This window comes from Gopherus evgoodei, unplaced genomic scaffold, assembly GCF_007399415.2.
Source record: "Gopherus evgoodei ecotype Sinaloan lineage unplaced genomic scaffold, rGopEvg1_v1.p scaffold_39_arrow_ctg1, whole genome shotgun sequence".
Taxonomy (NCBI): Eukaryota; Metazoa; Chordata; order Testudines; family Testudinidae; genus Gopherus; species Gopherus evgoodei.
The window spans coordinates 50,494-73,168 of record NW_022060060.1 but is presented as its reverse complement, the minus strand read 5'-3'; the positions used below and the strand labels follow the sequence as shown (position 1 = coordinate 73,168).

General features: G+C 51.6%; 1 gene segment (V, D, J or C); it reads right to left on the bottom strand.

Moving 5' to 3' along the window:
• Positions 1-3,377: 3,377 nt before the first annotated feature.
• LOC115642200 lies at positions 3,378-21,249 on the bottom strand. The segment is given in 8 exon segments: positions 3,378-3,542; positions 9,661-9,800; positions 13,925-14,257; positions 14,756-15,084; positions 17,789-18,108; positions 18,424-18,750; positions 20,203-20,511; positions 21,162-21,249. Coding segments are annotated over 8 exon segments (2,011 nt in total).
• Positions 21,250-22,675: the final 1,426 nt, after the last annotated feature.

Below are 22,675 nucleotides of genomic sequence, written 5' to 3'. Positions count from 1 at the left end.
AACCCAGAGAGCTGGGGCCTCATCCCTCAGCCTATACAGGCTGGGATGGAGGGGCAGGAAGGGGAGATCTCTGGGGCAGGGAAAGCCACCGATCAGATAGGGAGGCATGCATGAGAAAGAAAGAAAGATGGATGTGTACGGATGAGGATGGACAGATGCATAGATAGATCCCCGGGCACAGTGCCTAGCGTTCTCCTTGGTTAAATCCCCCAAAACCACCCTAAAATGCAGCTACCAATTGTGCTGGGTTAGATCCCAGAACCCCCCCTTGGGAGCCTGATGTGCCCAGACTACTACTCCCTCTGCTTTCCCTGCCAGCTCAGGGCCCCAGCACTCCATCTTGCTGAGCCAGACACGCCCGTCTGCTCCAACATAGACCCAGGGTCTGAATTACCTGCCCCAAAGCTGCAGGTTTACCTGAAAGCAGCTGACAGAAGTGTTCCTGCCTTTAACACTCAGATACCCAACTCCCAATGGGGTCTAAACCCAAATAAATCCATTTTACCCTGTATAAAGCTCATGCAGGGTAAACTCACCAATTGTTCACCCTCTATAACACTGAGAGAGAGATTTGCACAGCTGTTTGCTCCCCCCCCACCTATTAATACATACTCTGAGTTAATTAATAAGTAAAAAGTGATTTTATTAAATACAAAAGGTAGGATTTAAGTGGTTCCAAGTAGTAACAGACAGAACAAAGTCAGTCACAAGCAAACTAAAATAAAATGCGCAAATCTATGTCTAATCAAACTGAATACAGATAAGGTCCTCCCCAGGTCCAGAATGCTCCCTTTTACAGGTTCATCTCCTTTTAGCCTGGGTCCAGCAACCCCTCACACCCCCTGCAGTCACTGCCCTTGGTTCCAGTTTCTTCCAAGTATCCTGTGGGGTGGAGATGCTCTCTCTTTAGACAGCTGAAGACCAAATGGAGGGGTCTCCCAGGGGTTTAAATAGACTTTCTCTTGTGGGTGGAGACCCCTCCTCACTCCTATGCAAAGTCCAGCTCCAAGATGGAATGTAGGAGTCACCTGGGTAGGTCACATGTCCATGCACGACTCACAGTTTTTACAGCAGGGTTTCTCAAACAGGGGTCACCGCTTGTGTAGGGAAAGCCCCTGGTGGGCCCAGCTGGTGTATTTACCGGCCCCACCCACAGCTCCAGCTGATCGCGGCTCCCACTGGGCATGGATCGCTGCTCCAGGCCAATGGGGGCTGTGGGAAGCAGCATGGGCCAAGGGACTTACTGGCTGCCACTTCCAGCAGCTCCCATTGGCCCGGAGCAGCAATCCACAGCCAGTGGGAGCCGTGATCGGCTGGAGCTGTGGGCGGGGCAGGTAAACACACTGGCCTGGCCCATCAGGGGCTTTCCCTACACAAGCAGCAACCCCTGTTTGAGAAACCCTGTTTTACAGGTAGCATCCATTGTTTACATGCTACCATGAATGTCCTCAAGTAGACGTCCTGTGTGGATTGGAGCAATCCAAGATCCATTGTCCTTTAAGTGTTTCTTGATTAAGTACTTAACTTCAACATTCCTTTCTCCAGGAACTGACCAAATGCATTACTAAGGATATTTAGAAATCAAACCAGTACATAGCCAACAGTCATAACTTCAAATACAGAAATGATACATGCATACAAATAGGATTAATACATTTAGTAGATCGTAACCTTTACAGAGATATGTTACATGGCATATGTAGCATACAACACATTCTGAGCATATTTCCATTAAGCCTTATGGGAGGTACCATCACACTAATTATACTTGGCAGTCCTTCAATCCGACGATGACAAATCTGTGCAGGTCATCTATTGTTGGTCTCATGGTGTGCTCTCTGATGACTGTACAAGCCAATTCTAGAGGTGCACATTTTGCTGCAGATGGTGTATGGGAAGTTCGTGGTCAGTGGATTGTGCGCTGCTGGTGCTCTGTGACGTCATTCGCTTGCCTCTTGTAGACGCCGGCAGTGGTCTTCCTCAATGGCGATGCAGGTATTTCTGACTGTTGCACGCCACTGTGTTCTGTCGCTGGCGGCATCCTCAAGGTCCCTGGGTTTGATACTGCTGTACTACAGATTGGCTTTGATGGTGTCCTTGTAAAGTTTCCGTGGATGACTTATATGCCGGCTGCCCTGGGAGAGCTCACCATACAGAAGCTGGCGGGGGATTCTGCTGGCATCTATGCGGCTGACATGATGGGTCCAACGTAGCTGTGACTTCATGATCATCATTTTGATGCTTGTCATCTGGGCCCTCTCGAGGACCTCGAGACTGGGCACTTTGTCTTGCCAGCGGATTTTCATGATGTTGCGGAGACTGCGCATGTGGAATGCTTCAAGCTGCTTGATGTGATGCCTATCTAGTGTCCATGTTTCGCACCCATACAAAAGAGATGAGAGAACAACAGCTCTGTACACAAGCAGTTTTGTTGACATCCGGATGTTGTGGTGGTTTAAAACTTTGACACGCAGACAGCCAAGTGCCTGGCTTGCTTTGGATATTGGTGCGTTGATCTCATTCACTACCCAGGTATTTAAAGTTCTCCACTATTTTAAGCTGAGTGCCATCAATGGAGATACTCGGGACAGAAGCATTTGATCCAGGTGCAGGTTAATGAAGAACTTCTGTCTTTCCGAGGCTGATAGTTAGTCCGAAGAGTTGCGAGGCCTCAGCAAACTTGTTGACAATGTGCTGAAGATCATTTTCAGTGTGAACCATGAGGGCACAGTCATCAGCAAAGAGTGTCTCAAGAAGGAGTTTCTGCACTGTCTTAGTCTTTGCATTCAGGCGACAGAGGTCAAAAAGTGAACCATCGTGCCGGTATTTCAAATATATACCTCGGTCCAGATCTTTCATTGCATGGTTAAGGACGCATGCAAAGAACAGGTTAAATAGGACAAGGAGTGAGAACACATCCTTGTTTCACGCCATTGGTGATGTTGAAGGGGGCTGATGTGGCTCCATCAGACAATACTTCGCCTGTCATGCTGTCGTGAAAAAGGAGTATAATCTCGAAAAATTTTCTTGGGCAGCCAAGTCGTGTTAGAATGGTCCAAAGGGCTTCCCTGTTGACAGTATCAAACATCAATTATTAACTCATTTTATTTTGGATCAAACACAGACTTCCTGTGCAAGCTAAACAACAGAGCAAATGAGAGACGCTTCTCCCTCGCCAGAGTCCAAGTTGACCAGACCTCATGACACTACAGACCTACACACACACACACAAGGAAATCCAGTCCCTGTTATGGGAGGTGGGGTGGAGGATTGAGGGGCATGGGGCTGAGTGCAAGCTAGAGCGTGGGCTGCCCCCTGGGGACGTCTGGGAAAGGACTCTGTCCTCCCTGCTCTGGGCTCTGCAGAGCTCAGACCCTTCAGCAGCCGTTGTCACTCTCTCTGAGCTGCCGTGGAACATGGTCCCTCCAGGTGTCCAGAGAAGGGGCAGGAGCCCGGGAGGGCTGACGATGGAGGGAGGGAAGGAAGAGGATGAAGCAATGCTGTCCACCTCCTAGGAGCCTGGAGCCGGGCACTCCCTGCACCTGTGGGACACAGAGAGCAGAGGGGTTCAGCCGGTGACATTGGACCTGGTGTTGGGCTCACGGGCAGCATCCTATCCTGGGAGAGCAAGGCCAGAAGGGACCGTTGGGACCATCTAGCCTGTCCTGCTGTGTAGCCCGGGCCATGGACCTGGCCCAGTCAAGCCTGTATCCTGCCAGGATCTCTGCGTTGAGCTGCAGCTCAACTTCCAGACAGAGACACCAGCCTTGTCAAACCGCCTCAGGGAACGGCCACTGCCCAGCAGGTGCCGCACACCAACTCCCTGGGGAGCAGGGCCACCCAGAGGTGGGGAAAGTGAGGCAATTTTCCCCAGGCCCGAGCCCCACAGAGGCCCCCATGAGAATGCTCCGGCCCTGGACCTGCCTCTGCCTTCCTCCATCCCCAGCGCCTCTGCTTGCCGCGTCCAGGAGCGGCCCTGGACAGAGCTAATGCGGCATGGCTCCAGTGGGGCCTGAGCTCCCCCCGGCTCAGAGCCGTGTGGTAAGGGGCCAGGGCAGCTCCTGGACATGGCACGCTGAGGCTCTGAGAGAGGGGAGAGGTGGAGGAAACCCAGGAGCGGCCCTGGACAGAGCTAAAGCGGTGTGGCTCCAATGGGGCCTGAGCTCCTCCCCACTCGGAGCCGCATGGTAAGGGGCTGGGGCTGCAAGCTCTGGGCCGAGTGGCGGGAGCTCAGGCCCTGCTGGAGCCAGGCTGCTGCAGCACTGTCCCAGGCCGCTCCTGGACACGGCGCACTGAGGCTCCGAGAGAGGGGAGAGGCGGGGGTAAGCGGCATGGTAGGGGGCCAGGGCTGTGGGGTTGGATATGGGGCAGGAAGTCCCAGGGACAGGGAGGGGGCAGAGACTCCGGGGGGCAGTCAGGGGACAGGGAACAGGGGGTTGGATTGTAGGCATTCCTGGCATCTGTCAGGACTTGGTGGATAGGGGTCGGGGCAGTCAGAGGACAGGGAACGGGGGTGTTGGTGGGGGGTGGCATCCCGTTGTGGTGGTTGGGGAGGGGACCTAAGAGAGGTGGTGAGGGGACAAGGAGCAGGATGGGTCGTGGATTCTGAGGCGGGGCAGTCAGGGGGCAGGAAGTGGGTGGGGGTCGGATGGGGACAGGGACAGGCTGTTTGGGGAGGCACAGCCTCCCCTACCCTAAAGCTCATTCGGCAGTTTGAGGCTTGCAGACAGCTATTTAACACAAAGAGCCAAGCTGTTATCTTTTCCATGGGGGAGGGATCACAGGGGAAGAGCAATATCCTACACCACCTACCTCCTTCCCAACCCTACCAAGGGAGACCCCCCTCCCCTGCATTCCCCGAGGCTCCAGAGGGGTTAATTCAGTGGTTCTCAAACTTTTGTACTGTGACCCCTTCCACATAGCAAATCTTTGAGTGTGACCCCCCCTTATAAATTAAAAACACTTTTTTATATACTTAACATTACTATAAATGCTGGAGGCAAATCAGGGTTTGAGGTGGAGGCTGACAGCTCGCGACCCCCAGTAATAACCCCATGACCCCCCTGAGGGGTCCTGACCCCCAGTTTGAGAACCCCTGGGTTAATTTAATTTTAGCACCCTGTGTCCATTCACATCCATGTGCTATTTTGAGCATTTCAGTTTTCACAACATAGGCTCATCCCAGATTCTGGAACAAGTTCAAATGCTCAGTTCGTGGAGTAAGTACATAAGCTATACTAAAGACAAACCCACAGTAACCGTCTCCAGTTCGTGAGGGACCCCATGGAGCCAATCTCTAGGAAACAGATACATTCATGGAGTTTAAGTCCATTAATGGCTATTAGCCAGGATGGGTAAGGAATGATGTCCCTAGCCTCTGTTTGTCAGAGGGTGGAGATGGATGGCAGGAGAGAGATCACTTGATCATTACTTGTTGGGTTCGCTCCCTCTGGGGCACTTGGCATTGACCACTGTCAGCAGACAGGATACTGGGCTGGATGGACCTTTGGTCTGACTCAGTATGGCCATTCTTATGTTCTAAGCTAAATGAACCCAAAGTTATGGAGACAGATATGAGTCAAGGAAGCCAACAGAGTATTATCAAAGATCTACAACCTATCCTGAAAGATGATCCCTCACTCTCACAGGTCTTGGGAGGCAGACCAGTCCTCGCTTACAGACAGCCCCCCAACCTGAAGCAAATACTCACCAGCAACCACACACCACACAACATAAACACTAACCCAGGAACCTATCCTTGCAACAAAGCCCAATGCCAGCTCTGTCCACATATCTATTCAAGTGACACCATCATAGGACCTAACCACATCAGCCACACCATCAGGGGCTCGTTCACCTGCACATCTACCAGTGTGATACATGCCATCATGTGCCACAATGCCCCTCTGCCATGTACATTGACCAAACCAGACAGTCTCTACGCAAAAGAATAAATGGACACAAATCAGACATCAGGAATCATAACATTCAAAAACTAGTAGGAGAACACTTCAACCTGTCTGGTCATTTCAATGACAGACCTGAGGGTGGCAATTTTGCAACAGAAAAGCTTCAAAAACAGACTCCAACGAGAAACTGCTGAACTCGAATTGATATGCAAACTAGACATAATCATCTTAGGTTTGAATAGGGATTGAGAATGGTCTGAGCCATTACAAACATTGAATCTATCTCCCCTTGTAAGTATTCTCACACTTCTTATCAAACCGTCTGTACTGGGCTATCTTGATTATCACTTCAAAAGTTTTTTCTCTTACTTAATTGGCCTCTCAGAATTGGTAAGACAACTCCCACCTTTTCATGCCCTCTGTATGTGTATATATATCTCCTCACTATATGTTCCATTCTGTGCATCCGAAGAAGTGGGCTGTAGCCCACGAAAGCTTATGCTCAAATAAATGTGATAGTCTCTAAGGTGCCACAAGTACTCCTGTTCTTTTTTTGGATACAGACTAACACGGCTGCTACTCTGAAACAGAGTATCAGAAGCCTGGAAAAATCTCTGACTGGATGGGCTCAGGCGTTGGGTCACGAGCTGAGGTGGTTCAAAAGTTTTGGATTTTTTTTTAAGCAGAATTTTTTTATTGTTTCTTTAAATAAACACAGAAAGCAGCAAATATTTGGCCACGCACTTCTGAAACCCCAAACCATGTTCAGGCTTTGACAGACTAATTTCAGCTTTTCAATTAAAAAAACCACAACACATTTTGAAGGAAAGCAGACATTGTCCGAGATTTTTTTCGGCTTTTTTAAAAACCCCTAGTTTTCAATCCAAAAAAAGTTTTGACAGAAAATATTTGTCCAACCCTTTTAATGAGCTTTAGTGCCTTTTAGCACTCGCTGATGCTGACAACCAATGATAAGTTGTAAAGCTGACTTGAAAAGACGTTTTCAGAAAATGGTTTGTGCCAAGATGTGGAAGGTTTTTAAATATTTATTTTTCCCAGGGCTGCCCAGCGGGCGGGGGAGGAGGGGCAAGTGGGGCAATTTGCCTCAGGCCCCACAGGGTCCCCTACAAGATAATAGTGTTCTATAGTATTGCAACTCTTTTTTAATGGAAGGGGCCCCTGAAATTGCTTTGCCCCAGGCCCCCTGAATCCTCTGGGCGGCCCTGCTGGGGAGCCACAGTTGTCTAAGCCGATTCTGCTTCTGGTTCCAGGCCCCTGCACCATGTCCCCGCCACAGAACCAGCTTCACAGGCTCCTATGGCCCTTTGTGCATCTAGGCCCCACTACAGATCCTTAGTGATCATGGCTGAGTGGTTAGTGATTGATGCTCATTGGTCCTTGAACATTTGTTCTGGCTTCTTAATTAGTGATCATTCCTTTTTGGTCATTGATCATTCATTGCTGATTATGGATAAGTGATTATGATCAGTTAATAATTACTAGCAGCTTATTGATCCTTCATTGTTTAACATTAATTACTGGTCTGTGAGTGTTGATTATTGATAATTAATTACAGATCACTAGGTACTGACCAGAAATAGCCAATCCCTGATTATTGATTTCTCAGTGATAAAGGACTGGAATTGACTCTTGATTCTTATTCATTGATCACTGCTGAGTCAGCCTTGATGGGATCTCACTAATTAGTGATGACAGGTGGTTGATTACTAATAAATAATGTGACATAAAGTTCTCCTCTGCCTTGGTGGGTCCTGCACTTCTTGGCAGATTTGCTCACCTCAGTGATCTCCCCCACAGTCTGGGTCAACTCCTCCTGTGTCTGATCAGGAGTTGGGAGGTTTCGGGAGAACCTGGGCCCGCCCTCTACTCCGGGTTCCAGCCCAGGGCCCTGTGGATTGCAGCTGTCTATAGTACCTCCTGTAACAACTGCATGACAGCTACACGTCCCTGGGCTACTTCCCCATGGACTCCTCCAAACACCTTCTTTATTCTCACCACAGAACCTTCCTCCTGGTGTCTGATAACACTTGTACTCCGTAGCCCTCCAGCAGCACAGCCTCTCACTCTCAGCTCCTTGTGCCTCTTGCTCCCAGCTCCTCACACGCACTTCCTCTCCTCTGGCTCCCCCCTCCCTGACTGGAGTGAGCTCCTTTTTAAACCCAGGTGCCCTGATTAGCCTGCCTTGACTGGCTGCAGGTGATCTAATCAGCCTGTCTGCCTTAATTGGTTCTAGCAGGTTCCTGATTACTCTAGTGCAGCCTCTGCTCTGGTCACTCAGGGTACAAAAAACTACTCGTCCACTGACCAGTCTATTTGCCCTCTACCAGACTCCTGTACCCCACTGGCCTGGGTCTGTCCCAATAAGGTTTTCTCATTATCTCTGATTGATCATTGCACACTGTGAGGAATCTGGTCTGGCAGCAAAGAAAGTCCCAGGTAACCTAACGTGTGCACCTGACCTGTAGCAGGCAGCCTGATCGGCTCCACCCTGGTTCCTGGGCAGAGTCAGCAACCAGCTCACAAGCCCAGCAGAAGTTAAGCAGCTGCCCAAAGCATTTCCCTAGAGCTGTGAAAGCAGCTGTGTTGGATTGTTCCAGCCTGTTCCTGCCCTGTTCCCGTCCGGGGCCAGCCCGGCTCCTGCCTTGTTCCTGTCTGGCTCCAGCCCTGCTCCTGCCTTGTTCCCATCTGGCTCCAGCCCTGCTTCTGTCTGGCTCCAGCCCGGGTCCTGCCCTGGCCCCAGGCTTTCCTCTCTCCAGGTAACCTGGTCCTAAACCTGGGCTCTAATTCCTGACTTTGGTTTGAGCCTCTGACAACCATAAAATCACACAGTTGTAGGACAGGGAGAGACCTCGAGAGGTCACCTAGTCCCATCTCCTGCCGTGGGGCAGGACTGAGTAATAACTCGTCCATCCCTGATAGGTATTTCTCTAACCTGTTCCTAAAAACCTCGAACAATGCAGGCTCCACAACCTCCCTGGACAATTTGTTCCGCTATTTACCCAGCCTGATAGTTAGGAAGTTTTTTCCAGTGTCCAAACTAAACTGCCCTGGCTGCAGTCTAAGCTCATTGCTTCTTGTCCTGTCCTCACAGGATAACGAGTGCAATTTTCACCCTCCTTTTGTCACAACCTTTTATGTATTTCAGAAATGTTACCATGTCATTCCCCCGTCCCCGCCACCCCAGTCTTCTCTGTTCCACACTAAACAACCCCAGTTCTTTCAATCTCCCCTCACAGCTCATGTTTTCTAGCCCTTAAATGATTTTAGTTGCTCTCCTATGGCCTATCTCCAACTTTTCCTCATCTTTCCTGAAATGTGGTGCCCACCACTGGACACAAGACTCCAGCTGAAGCCGTATCAGTGTGGAGCAGAGCAGAAGAATTACTGCTTGTATCTTGCTCGCAGCACTCCTGCTAATACAGCCCAGAATTTGTTTTTTCCCCAAAAACATTACATTATTGACTCATATTTAGCTTGTGATGCAGTCTGGCCCCAGATCCCTTTCCGCAGTCAGTTCCCGTTCTGCATGTGGGCTACTGGTTCTTCGTTCCCAAGTGGTTACCTTGCATTTGTCCTCGCTGAATTTCATCACTGACTGTGGGTGACTGGGTAGTTCCCAAGGACGGCTGATGGCTGGTGGCTGCATGCCGATGGGCTGGGATAGATTACTGAGCACTGGTTATTGCTAGAAGCAGCGAAGTGTGACCATGAAGGTAGCGGTTGCTGTTACCTTAAGCAGCGTGACGCCGGCGCTGTACAACAGGCTGAGCAGGAAGAGAGCAATGAAGGCAACAGATGTCCAGAGACCGTCAGATTCCTCCTCTCCTCCTTCAGCATCGATGCCTTGGTCCTCCACTGGGCAGTGAGGAGCTGGGGTTGAGATAAACGGGGCCGGTTAGAGAGGCCTCTTCGTTAAGCCAAGGAGCTGAGTGGGCACAGCAGGGAGCTCTGGTCTGTGCTCTTGGCAGGAGCTCCTGTCCAGGGCCAGAGACAGAGGGCTCCCTGCCAGGGGACACTGGGTGGGCTGCAGGTGGAGACCCCCTGTCACAGGCTGCAATTCTCAGAGCAGCCTCAGGGATTTCAGCCTCCAACTTCCATTACATTTCACACCCTTTGGCTCCTTTGCAAACTCCAGCCAGCAGCACTTCATGCCCCTCCCCGAGCATGCCCTCCCCCTCCCTTGGCTAGCCAGGGAACTGGGCTGAGACCTGCCAGTACAGAACTCAATGGGGCCAGGCACACCCATCAGGCAGCAGCATCTTCTCAGTCAATGCCAGCTTGAGTTGTGCTGGGACCGGTTCCTGGGCAGTAGCGGCACCATGGGGAATGAAGGCATCTCATGGGGACTGAGTAAAAGCTCTCCCAACTCATTCCACATAGGATACCACTCAGTAGGAGGTTTTCCACTCACCACCAGCCTGGGCTCCATTGGGGACCCCTTCCCAAGAGCTGGAAGGACTCACAGCCCAGCATTAGTTGGCTTCAAGTCATCAGGGCCTGATGAAATGCAGTCTAGAATACTCATGGAGCTGACTGAGGAGATATCTGAGCCATTAGCAATTATCTTTGAAAAGTCAGGGACAATGGGAGAGATTCCAGAAGACTGGGAAAGGGCAAATAGAGTGCCCATCCATAAAAATGAAAATAAGGACAACCCAGGGAATTACAGACCAATCAGCTTAACTTCTGTACCCAGAAAGATAATGGAGCAAATAATTAGTCAATCAGTTTGCAAACATGTAGAAGAAACAGCAAAGAATCCTGTGGCACTTTATAGACTAACAGACATTTTGGAGCATGAGCTTTTGTGGTTGAATACCCACTTCGTCTGATGCATGTAGTGGAAATTTCCAGAGGCAGGTATATATATGCAAGCAAGAAGCAAGCTAGAGATAATGATGTTAGTTCAATCAGGGAAGATGAGGCTCTGTTCTAGCAGTTGTGGTGTGAAAACCAAGGGAGGAGAAACTGCTTTTGTAGTTGGCAAGCCATTCACAGTCTTTGTTTAATCCTGAGCTGATGGTGTGAAATTTGCAGACGAATTGAAGCTCAGCAGTTTCTCTTTTCAAGTCTAAAGTTTTTTTGCTGTAGCATGGCCACCTTAAGATCTGCTATTGTGTGGCACAGTTCTTCCGCTCTACTCCACACTTATTATGGCTCAGCTGGAGTATTATGTCCAGTTCTGGGCACCACATTTCAGGAAAGATGTGGACAAATTGGAGAAAGTCAAAGAAGAGCAACAAAAATGATTAAAGGTCTAGAAAACATGACCTGTGAGGGAAGATTAAAAACTGGGTTTGTTTAGTCTGGAAAAGAGAAGGCTGAGAGGGGACATGATAACCGTTTTCAAGAACATAAAAGGCTGTTACAAGGAGAAGGGAGAAAAATTGTTCTCCTTAACCTCTGGCGATAGGACAAGAAGCAATGGGCTTCAATTGCAGAAAGGGAGGTGTAGGCCGGACGTTAGAAAAAGCTTCCTGTCAGGGTGGTTAAGCACTGGAATAAATTGCCTAGGGAGGTTGTAGAATCTCCATCATTGGGGGTTTCTAAGAGCACATTAGACAAAGATTTGTCAGGGATGCTCTAGATAATGTTTAGTCCTGCCATGAGTACAGGGCCTGGACTAGATGAGCTCTCGAGGTCCCTTCCAGACCTTTGAGTCTATGATTCTATGACTCCCCACTGACCCACTGGTGGACCACTCCACCACTGCTAGGGCCCTGGGTCAGGACTCGGTGGAGTTGGGTGGGCCCCTGTCCTCCTGCACTGCCATCACCCCCTCTGGTGATGGCCCCTGGGTTTGGCCATTACACTACACTCCCCTGCGTTTGAGGGCCTCTCTATTTACCCTGGCTGCTAGGCCACTCACCCCTGCACTCAAGGGCCGCTATATTTGTTCTAACCCCTAGGAAACAGAATCCTGCACTTGAGGGCTGATAAATTGACTCTGGGCACTAGGCCACACCATTCTGTGCTCATGGGTGGCTGTATTCTCTCAGCCCATTAGGCCACACAGCCCAGAACCCAAGGGATGCCACTTAGACTCTGGCAATTAGCCCGCATTGTGGTGAGGCCAGGACAGTCTGGCAGACTGAATCTGCAGTGTCAGCACAACCCTGATCCACCCCACACTGCTTTATTCCACATTTGTATCTGTCCAGCCATTGGCTCCTCTTAAGCCTCTCTATACTAAGTTACAGACCTTTACTGCCTGGTACTTTCTCCCCATGGAGGTACTTATACATATCCATGAAGCCATCTCCTGAATGTCTCTTTCAGACAATTTGTCTCCTCCTGTCTCTCACTGGAAGCCATTTCCTCCATCCTCTAAACATTTTTCTAGCTCTCTTTTGCACCTCCTCCAATTTTTCAACCTTCTTTTGAATATTGGACAAGAGAATGGCCACAGTGCATGTGACCAATGGTCCAGCTACCCCAGGACCCTGTCTTCCAACAGTGGTTGATGCCAGAGGTATCAGAGGGAATAACCAGATCAGGGCAATTATTGAGTCATCCATCTGCTGTCAGACAGAACCAGCCTATGACAGGCAGAGCCTGAAGGACAACAAGAGCTTAGGGCTGCATCCATGGCCATATTCGCTAATAACCTTTGATGGATCTATCCTCCATGAACTTGCTAATTCTTCTTTGAACCCAACTATATTTCTGGCCGTCACAACATCTCCTGACCACTAGTTCTACGGGTTGACTCTGTTGTGAGAAGAAATATTTCCTTGTGTTTGTTTTAAACCAGCTGCCATTTAATCTCAGTGGGGGACCCCTGGTTCTTGTGTTATGTGAAGGGGGAAATAACACTTCAATATTTACTTTCTCTGATTTTATAGACCTTGATCATATTTCCCTTTAGTCAATTCTTTTCTAAGAGGGAAAGTCCCAGCCTTTCTAATCTCTCGTCATATGGAAGCTGTTCCATCCCCATGATCAATTTTCTCCCCACTCTGTACCTTCTCCATTTCTAATATACCTTTCTTGACATGGGGCGATCAGACATAATACCAGATTCCTGGGGGCTCTGCCTCTGAACCTGATGTGGGCAGGTGAGGACACATCTCCAAGGAGTTCTGATGCCAGACTGGCTAGGACTACATTGCTAGACAGATGCAACGGTTAAGAAACAAGTCTTGGAGATGGGGGATCGGGGCTCTATTCCCACCTCTACCACTGACCTGCAGTGTGACCAGATACAAGCCACTTAGTCTGGGGTCTTTAAAGGACTTTGAGGAAATGAGGTGCCAGTGAAATAAACTCACAGTTGCAGTGGGAGTTGGGTGTCTCACTCATTTTTAGTGTCCCAATTTTAATCCCTTTGTGTCAAAATATCCCCTCCCAGCCTTTCTCTGCTTGGTTCCAGGACGTTTGCTCTGCGTCTGTTCATGTAGTGCTCATCCAATGGGGCCCTAACCTCAGTCAGGACATCTAGGAGCTGCAATATCATCAATAACAATGGATGGATAGCAACTCCCTGCAGAGGGGTGGGCAGGTAGAAACATGCACTGCAGAGGATGGATGGATGCAGAGAGAACATTGCCTGTTTTTCCATGCATGATTCGATGGATAAGGTAGAATCAAAGAGACAGGTGCTGCAGAGGGTAGGATGGATGGATGGATCCTGTGGAAGGATGAATTGATGCAGACAATCCATAAGGAAAGGAGGATGGCTAGAGAGAAAGAAAGGGTGGATGGATACATCTAGGTTTTGTGGGAGGAAGCATGTGTCGATAGATAAGACGCACGGACAGTCTCAGCCAGAAGACACACTGGTGCATTTTATTTGGGCATATCCCGCACACAGCCACGCTCCGTACACCAGAGCTCCCGCAGCTTTACACACAGGCTCAGAGGAATCCCAGACCCCACGAGGTTCCATGGCCACCCCAGATACGCCGTGAGGAGCCCGCGGGGCTCTGATCCTCAGTAGCAAGTAACGTCGGTGTCGGACAGGATCACAGAGACATTGATGGCGGTGGGTTTACCAGAGGCTTTGTCCATGCTCCAGTGGATGAAGGTCATGGGCAGACCCTCGTGCCCCACCATGCAGGCGTAGGTGTCCCCCCATTCCCATTCGGACACCAAGACATTGAGCTTGCTGTAGATGAAGTAGCGCTCCTCCTTCCCAGCCTCCCACACGGGGCCGACGTTGGTGTAGGCTTCCTGGGGCACGGGCCGATCCTGCTGGGTCCATGTCACCAAGATGTCTCTGGGCCGGAACCCGGAGGCCAGGCAGGTGATGGTGGCTGATTCCTGGAGAGCCAGTTCCTCAGTGTGAGGAGGGGAGATGTAGACAGAAGGGGCCCGGAGGGAGACCACTGCCATGAGAAACAGCAAGGGATTAATGCTAAGGATTAGGACCCAGGAGTCCTGGCTACCATCCCCCACCCTCATGACCCTGCTATATCCCACTAGACACCCCACACGCCTCCCAGATTCATGGACAGAATCCAGGAGTTCAGGCCACACTAACCCACTAGATCCAAATCCCTTCCATGAACAGGGGCTAGAACCCAGGTGTCACAGCCTCCAATCTCCCTGTTCTAACCCACTACATCCCACTCCAGTCCCAGAGACAGAAAAAGAACCCAGGAGTCCTGACTCTCCATCCCCTTCTCTCTCATCAATTTGCACATTTCTTCCCACCCACAAATTTGTAACTCCCCGTCCCAAACACCTGAAACCGGATCAGAGCTGGGGGCCCCTAGAGACAGAAGGTCCCACGTCCCATTCCCCACACCCTGTGCCAGCCACTCCCCCAGCCTGTGGCCCCATTGGAGCTGGCGCCCCCTACAGGGGAAAGGCTGAGTTCTTACTGTGACTCTTGCGGATGGTCTTGACAATGGCCGACGGGAAGTCTTGGTGCTTCACGGTGCAGGTGAACTCCTCCCCTGCCTGCCACTCCTCCATGCACACCGGCAGGATGCTGGTTGCACTGTAGGTGCCATCTTCCTGCAGCACCGGATCCCTGGAGACCACGGCCAACGGGCCCCCGCTACCCCGGTTCCAGGAGACCTCCAGGCTGCTGGGATATACATGCCGCTCACCAAACAACTGATGGTGGCGTTCTGCGCTATGTAGAGGTCCTTCAGGGAAGGGGGGAGGAGAGACACCTCCAGAGGGTGTTGATTACAGTTGCTGACACCTGGTGGGGGCAAGAGGAGGCATTGAGGGCTGGGCTGAGCAAATATTTCAATGGGCACCAGGTGGTAACTGAGTGCCTCTCTCTCAGGGGTGCAGAGCCCAGGGGCTGTTCGGGAAAGGGGCCAAGGATCATTGGACTTGTAAATAGGGCACTTGGTTCCCTGGTGGAAGGGGCAGAACCCTCATCTTATGGATTAGCAGGAACAATGGCTGAGATTTTCCAACCAACTGAGGGATTGGGATTCCTGGATCCCATTATGGTTATTTGGGTCTCTGGGTCCCAGGAACAAATCTGAAGGTCTCTGGTTTTGTTGGGAGAAAGCCCCATTGTGGAAAAAATGGCCAGGGACAGATCTGCCATGGTTACTCAACTCACAGTCCTTCCAGACACAAATTCATGAGCTCGATGACCCACCTGAGCTCAGCTTAGTTATCCCCATTTTCCAGAGATGGCAGCTGGGACACAGAGGACAAATGACCTGCCCATGGTCATGCCTGGCACCCAGACATTCCTGCTCTAACCACTAGACCCCACATGGGACCCACAGCTCAGGACGGAACTTGTGTTCCCCAACCCCTATTCCCTGCACAGGCAGATGGGCCCTTTATATTTCACACCCATCGTCTGCCAAGATCCCTCAGGGCATGAGTCCCCCAACTCCCACTGCAAGCAGATGGGGAAGGGGAGAGCTTGAGTCTCTTTAGAAATCTCAGCCAGGAAGCCCAGACTGATTGGAGCCCTGGCACCAAGGGACAACGGCCTCTATTGAATGTTCTCTGAAGGATATGCACGGTCTGGCTCATGAAATAAGTTTGTAAAGTGGATCCTGCTGGAGCTGGGAGTCAAGATTCACATGGATGCCCAAGCCCCACGGTGGGCCAATGGAGCTGAGGGGTTTCTCTCCTTTGTTTGCATGAATTTTTAGGCTTCTAGCCAGGCAAAATAAAAACCCAACCATTGAGCATCATCTCCCTTGAAACTCAAAGAGCATGGGCCTTCACCCAAACCCTCAACTGAACTCCCAAGCCTTCCCCGCAGAGTCAGAGTGACCTTCCAGATCCTCAGCCTTAAACGGCAACAACTTAACATCATCATCTTCATTTTCGTCCTGATCACCATCATCATATTCATCTTCTTCACCTCCTTGTCTTCATAACCACTTCCTTCCTCTTTATCTTCATCTTCTCCAGAGCAAAACCTTCATTACCATCCTCTTCATTATCTCCTTCAGCTTTCTGACACTCTTTCTCCTTTTCTCCTTCAGCATCTTCATCTCCTTCGAGATTATCATCACGATCGTTATCCTCAGCTTGATTTTACAGTAACGCAGATGGACATGGTTCTTTGAGCTAGTCCTGCAAACCTGAACCCTCCCCCCACCATTGAACCACACTATCTCCTCTTCTCCCCCAGTCTCCACCATGCAGCATCATCACATTGGGTCACTGTAAAGGTGCGGGACTCACCCCTGCGGCACCTCCTGCTGGTCACCTCGGGAATTAACTCTCCAGCCTCCGGAGCACCTTCTGAAGGCCAGTGTCCCGCTGTTGCTTGGCCCCCGTGTCCCTCCCTGGACTCCAGTGCCCCTATATCCAGGGTACTGCCCCTGGCAGTAACCCCCCAGTCTCAGGGCTTACTCCTTCCCAGGGAACCCCCATCCCCCATCCGCACCTCTCCTTAGTCGTAGGCTACTGCCAGTCACCAAGTAGCCCCCATGCCCTGGGGCAGACTGCAATGTCAGTCACTCATCACTGGCAAGGAGAGTTTGGGCCTGCTCCCTTCCTCTGCCCTTTGGCTGCCCCCTACAACCCCAATACCTATTTGGCCATATACTAGGCCGCAGCCTGGGGGATTTCCAGGCCAGAACTCCCCAGCTCTTCTGGCCTTCCCCCAGCCGTACTCTACCTCAGGTTCACTCCCCAGCAGCCAGGCCCCTCCCTCTCAAAGGCTAGCGAGACAGTCTGACTAGGCTTCTGGCTCACAGCCTCTTACAGGGACCAGCTGGGCCCAACTGGGCCAGGGCCCCACCTGTTCTTGCCTTCCCCAACCAGCCCAGGCTTTGATCCACAGCCGCAGCCCTCTCCCAGGGCCGCTTTAATCCTTTCCAGACTGGACCGAGTGACCACCACGCTACAGTCACCAACCCATTTTCTCACTCCGGTGCAGCCTCTTCCCTCCTTCAAAATGCTCCCAGCAAAATTCAACACAGTTGAGATTTTCAAAGGCTGCCTTAAGGACTTGGACAACTTGGGCATTTCAATGGAGATTCTTAAGAAAGTCTCACCGGAAATATCCCATAAAGGCCAGATGGTGAGTGACAAGCACCAGCCTGATTTCCAGAGGTAAGAAGTACAGACGCAAGTCAGATCAGAGCCCCTAGCAGGCCACATCCACGTTTACCAGGGAGCTGAGGGAATGAAATTCTTGGAGGAGCTGGAATTTAATGATCGGGAAGAGAATCCTGGGAAAACTGTGCAAGTGGAAATTAGTGAGAGATTGAGAATGAGAAATTCACAGAGGAAATACTAATTCTACCTGCAACACACCCCTGTGCTGAGGGCCTAGGCGCAACTAAAGTCCTTCTTGGAGGGTTAACTGGGACATAAAGGCTGCCTAGGACTTGTGCGGGGTGAGTTTCACCCTCCAGTCCCAATTCACAGTGACTGGAGTTTGCCTTTCCCTTTGAGATGCCAAGGCTCCTCACCTGTATTGCTCATGGTTATGTCCTCGGTTAGTTCTCCAGAACAGGGTGTGGTCACTTCGCAGGTAAATTGGGTGCCTTGTCCCCATTGTGCCAGCGACACAGGGTGAGAACTGACCAGGCTGGTGGTCCCTTTGCTGTTCTTCTTGGGGGGTTCTGTCTTCACCGCAGAGCTGACTTGCCCATCCACTTTCCTGCAATTCTGCTGGCTGCTAAGTCAAAGCCCAGAACTAGACAGGTAACATGACCAGAATTTATGATGATGTCTTCATAGGAGGGTTTGGTTAAGTAGATGGTTGGGTCAAGTGAGCTTCTGAGGCAGGCTGAGAAATGCAAAGAGATGTCATTGACCAGTTCAAATAATGTGGAAAGGCAGAAAAAGACGATTGAAATCTAATCTAATCTAATCTAATCTATCCCTTCCACCTCCAGCAGAACACTCCTAGTGTCCCTCTCATCCAGCCAGCCCTGCTATCTCTTTCTCTTCCCATCCACCTATAGCACCAGTTTCTCTATGGCACTCCTGTGTCTCCCATCACACTGGTGTCTAGGTGAAGTCCCACCTACCCTTAGGCAGGGCTGGTTTCTCAGTAACTCTCCACCCCACCTCCCTGCCATGCACGGGCCCAGCCCCTCACCCAAACACTTGCTGGTGTTGTGCATGGAGAGCTCTGCTCCCACTGCTGGGTGGGTCACTTGGCAGGTGTAGACGTCCCCCTTCTCCCAGCTCTGCTTGGTGACGTTCATGCGGCTCTGTCCCATGTAGAAGCCGTCTGTGCCCATTGCAGAGGAAAAGGCCGGGGTGGGGGGGCTGCTCTCCTTTCCATTCACCAGCCATTTCACGTTGGCTTTGTTGGGTTTGAAGCTCAGGAGGAGGCAAACCAGCTCCAGCTGGCTCTCCGTGGAGCTCTCCTCGCAGGTGGGCACCAGCAGGTGAACCTCAGGTGGTGCTGTCAAACCACACCCTGAGAGCAGAGAGAGGGGAAAACACAGTCCAGTGTCACTCTCTGTAGATCCCCAGCCCCCTTCCAGAGAGAGAGATAACTCTACACTGCTCCCAGCACTAGTAAATCCCACCTTATTCTGGTACGTTTACACTGAGTGCTTTAATCAGCCTCCAGGACTGAGATTTTTTACAGCCATGTAATGGATTAAAACAAATGGGAACGGGGCCCTTAAATCATCTAGGCAAATGTTAAAAGCCTCCAGGCATTCTTCCTGCATGTGTTCCACCTGGTAAACAGCTGGAACAAAGCTGGAACTTGAGCTGTGTTTGTTTATTTGAACATGTTTCCCTCAATTAATGTCCCCTATTTAAAGGGGACCGTGGCGCTGTACAGCATGACATGGCATCAGAAGAAAATCTGGGAGAGCACTGACTGTGTCTGACTACGGATAAAGGGTCAAATCCTCAGCTGATGTAAGTCGGCTCAGTGCCACTGACTTCAGAGGAGATCAGTTGATTTACACCCGTTGAAGTTCTGACCGCAGAATGCCTAGGTTTGCGGCTCTGGGCTTGTATCCATTTCAAAAGATGCCTCAGAAAAGCCGAAGTGCAAGGAACACACCCAGCTCCATGACAAAGGTGTAACCAGTGCTAGCTCATAAGGGGGTATAGCCCCTTTAAGGCCAGTGGTTGCTGGGAATTGTAGTCCCATGGGGCTGCTTGCTGCTGTCTGTATCAGGGAAAGCTTCTGGCTCAGTGCTGAGGAAAGCGCCTGAGGGGGAATCTCGAGACGTGGACAGGCAGGAGGCCTAGGAACCATGCAGGGAAGGTGGCCTAGTGGGAAAGGGTGGGGCTCCCCATGCAGCCGGCTGAACGCTGGGGGGCTCTGGTGGCCAGGACCCTGGGCTCAGAGTTGCACTGGTTTTGCTTTGAGGCTTTGGACTGACGCGGCTAATGGGCTTTGTTCTGCCTCCCCCAGTGGGAGGCGGTTGGGTTGGGTTTGGGTGAGGGTGAGGGTGAAAGGCAGTGAGCCGAAGATTTCCCCTGTGCAGAGGGGCCAGCATGCGGCTTAGGTGCCACTTCAGCCCAGCTGCGGGTCTCAGATTTCCCAGGTGCCTAAGGGATTCGCATGCCAAGTTCCCATGGGAACCAGGTGCCTAAATCCTTTAGGCAGAGCTGAAAAATCCCCCCCTTAGTGGAATGTAGGTCTCTGCCCCAGGCACCTTTCACCCTAAGGTTTCCCTCATTCAGGGGTCCATGGAGGGGGCGCTGGGGGCAGGAGATCTGCAGTGACAAAGCACCAGGGCTCAGTGTGTTTCAACACTGGGCCAAACTTTCCCCAGACTTTCAGGCTGAGGTTTTTCCAAAGGAGCCTGCGGGATGTGGATTAAGATTCACTGGCTCCCAGACCCTCTAGGCGCTTTGAAAAGCTCAGCCTGGCTGTGCCGCCCTCCCCTGCCGCGTGTCTTACACTCCTGAGGGAACTTCTTCGACTCGATCGTTGCTGTCCCTTGATGTGTCACATCGCACTGGTAGGTGTCGCCCTGCCGGGGCCTGGCAGGGATGATCAGCAGGCTGCTCTGGGTGAAGCGCCCGTTGCTCACCGTCACCTCTGGGAAAGTTGTGACCTCCTGGGTCACTTTGCCCGAATTCCACTTGATCTCCACTGGTGATGGGGAATAGCCCGTTACTAGGCAGGCCAAGCTTGTGTCCGGGGGAGCATTGCCAGTCTTGGTGCAGCAGGAAACCAGGGGGAAGGCGAAGGGGGGTGTGGGGTTCCCTGAAAAAATAAAGAGAATACAAGAGAAACCATCAAAAAGGGGGAAGAGGACTCAGGTTCTGTTCCCAGCTGCTGTGGGACCTTGGGCCTGTCACTGACCTTCTCTCTGCCTTTAACTTCCCATTCTGCAGTGGTGTCCTAGCGACGGGCGAAAAACATGAGAAATGGGATTCTGACCTCGGCCGTTGCAGTGTAAACCTGGAGCAACTGCGCTGGAATAGCTCTGCTTTGTGCGAGTGACGCTGAGAGGAAACTCTGGTCCTTTACAAGGCACAAATATTCCCCAAGCGCCTCACAACCTGAGTCCAGCCCACCTCAGCTCTCCGATGTGAAGTGAGCATCATTACCCTCATTGAACAGATGGGGAAACTGAGGCATGGAGAGGTGACGTGGCTTCCCCAAGGTGACAGAGCGAGTCTGTGGAAAATCTGGGAATTGAAGCCAGTTCCCCGAGTCCCTTCCTCTGTTTGATCACAAGACCATTAGTTAAAGCTAGGGAAGAGCCCTCCATGAGTCATGGATGGATGAGATAACCCAACACGCGCCCTTTCTCCTCCGGTCCCTGCCCTCCTGTGCAAACAGAGCTTTCAAACCATACTTGTGTGCAACTATGTACAGGGACATCTCTCTATCCCATACACACCCACTACCCATCTGGGCTGGGCAGGAGTCAGGACTCCTGGGTTCTATCCCCAGTTCCAGGACAGCCATAAAGTCTCCTTCTTCACCCTCCAGCATGGCAGGTTCTCAAAAAGACCCCCCAAGAGGCCTCAATCTTTTCTGAGCTCTGCAGCCCTCATGACCAATCTCTGGGGGAAACTGACCAACAAACAACACGGGCTGAAAGGGGAAGTTTACGCAAGCGAAAGTCACACCAATGTTATTTTTTCACCCCGGTTTTAGCCCCCTGTGCTCTCCCACCTGTCCAATTTTCACACCTTCCCACCAGCTGTAACAGTGAAAGCTCCCCAGAGGGCGTCATCTATTGTTCTCAATCTATAATTATCCTGACTTCCATCGGGGGGGTGGGGAGGAGAGGGGATGTCTGACAGGCAAAGATACCTCAGAAGAGCTCTGCGACAGACACAGAGCAGAGCTGGACTCCCAGACAGAATCCCCCGGTCTACAGTGTTGGGTCGTGACCCAACAAGGCCAGTGATTTGGTGAGTCCATCCCAGGAAAGTGGCTGCTATTGGCTTGTGACATGAGTTCAGAGGGTGTTTTAACCTCATCAGAGGTAAATGGGGTGAAGCGTGTGCTATAGAGGGGAGCAAGACACCTGGGTTCCCTCACCAGCTCTGGAATGGGAGTGGGATCTAGCCATTAGAGTGGGGGGCTGGGAGCCAGGACTCCTGGGTTCTTTCCCTAGCTCTGGAAGGGGAGTGGGGTCCAGTAGTTAGAACGGGGACATGGGAGCCAGACTGTTATGCTCTGTCCTGAAGGGCAGTGGGATATGTCCCCCTGTATGGACCCAATACCAGGGCAGGGTGCAGCTCATGGCTCCTCTGCACAGGCTGGATATGCTGCGGAGGCCAGGACGGGTACAGGCCAGGCTGTGCACCCCAGGCAGAGACGGGGGGACAGAGGTGCTTATCCCACACTCCAGCTATTAGCTGGGATAACAGCTTTGAAAGAACTGAAGGCAGCGAGCCCAGGGCTGGGCCAGCAGGGGCTGCAGGTGGGGAGTGAGGATGATCAGATAGCAAGTGTGAAAAAATGGGACACGGAGTGGGGGTAATATAAGAAAAAGCCCCCAAAATCAGGACTGTCCCTATAAAATCTAGACATCTGAGCTGGGGGAACCCCAGGGCTGGGCTAGCAGGGAGCTGCGGGTGAGGAGTGAGGGAACAGGCACGGCCGGGTAGACAGGGCTGGGTTAGGAGGGGGCTGCGGGTCGGGAGGGAGAGGCACCGGCAGAGCTTGGGGAGAGACAGGGCTGGGCTACCAGGGGGCTGCAGATTAGGAGTGAGAGGCACCAGCAGGGCTGGGTAGGCGGCAGGGCTGGGCTAGCAGGGGCTATGGGCTGGGATGGCTCCAGGCACTAGCACGCCAAGCTTGTGCCTGGGGCGGCAAGCCACGGGGGGTGCTCTGCCAGTTGCTGCAAGGGCGGCAGGCAGCCTGTCTTCGACAGCATGCCTGCAGAGGGTCCGCTGGTCCCGTGGCT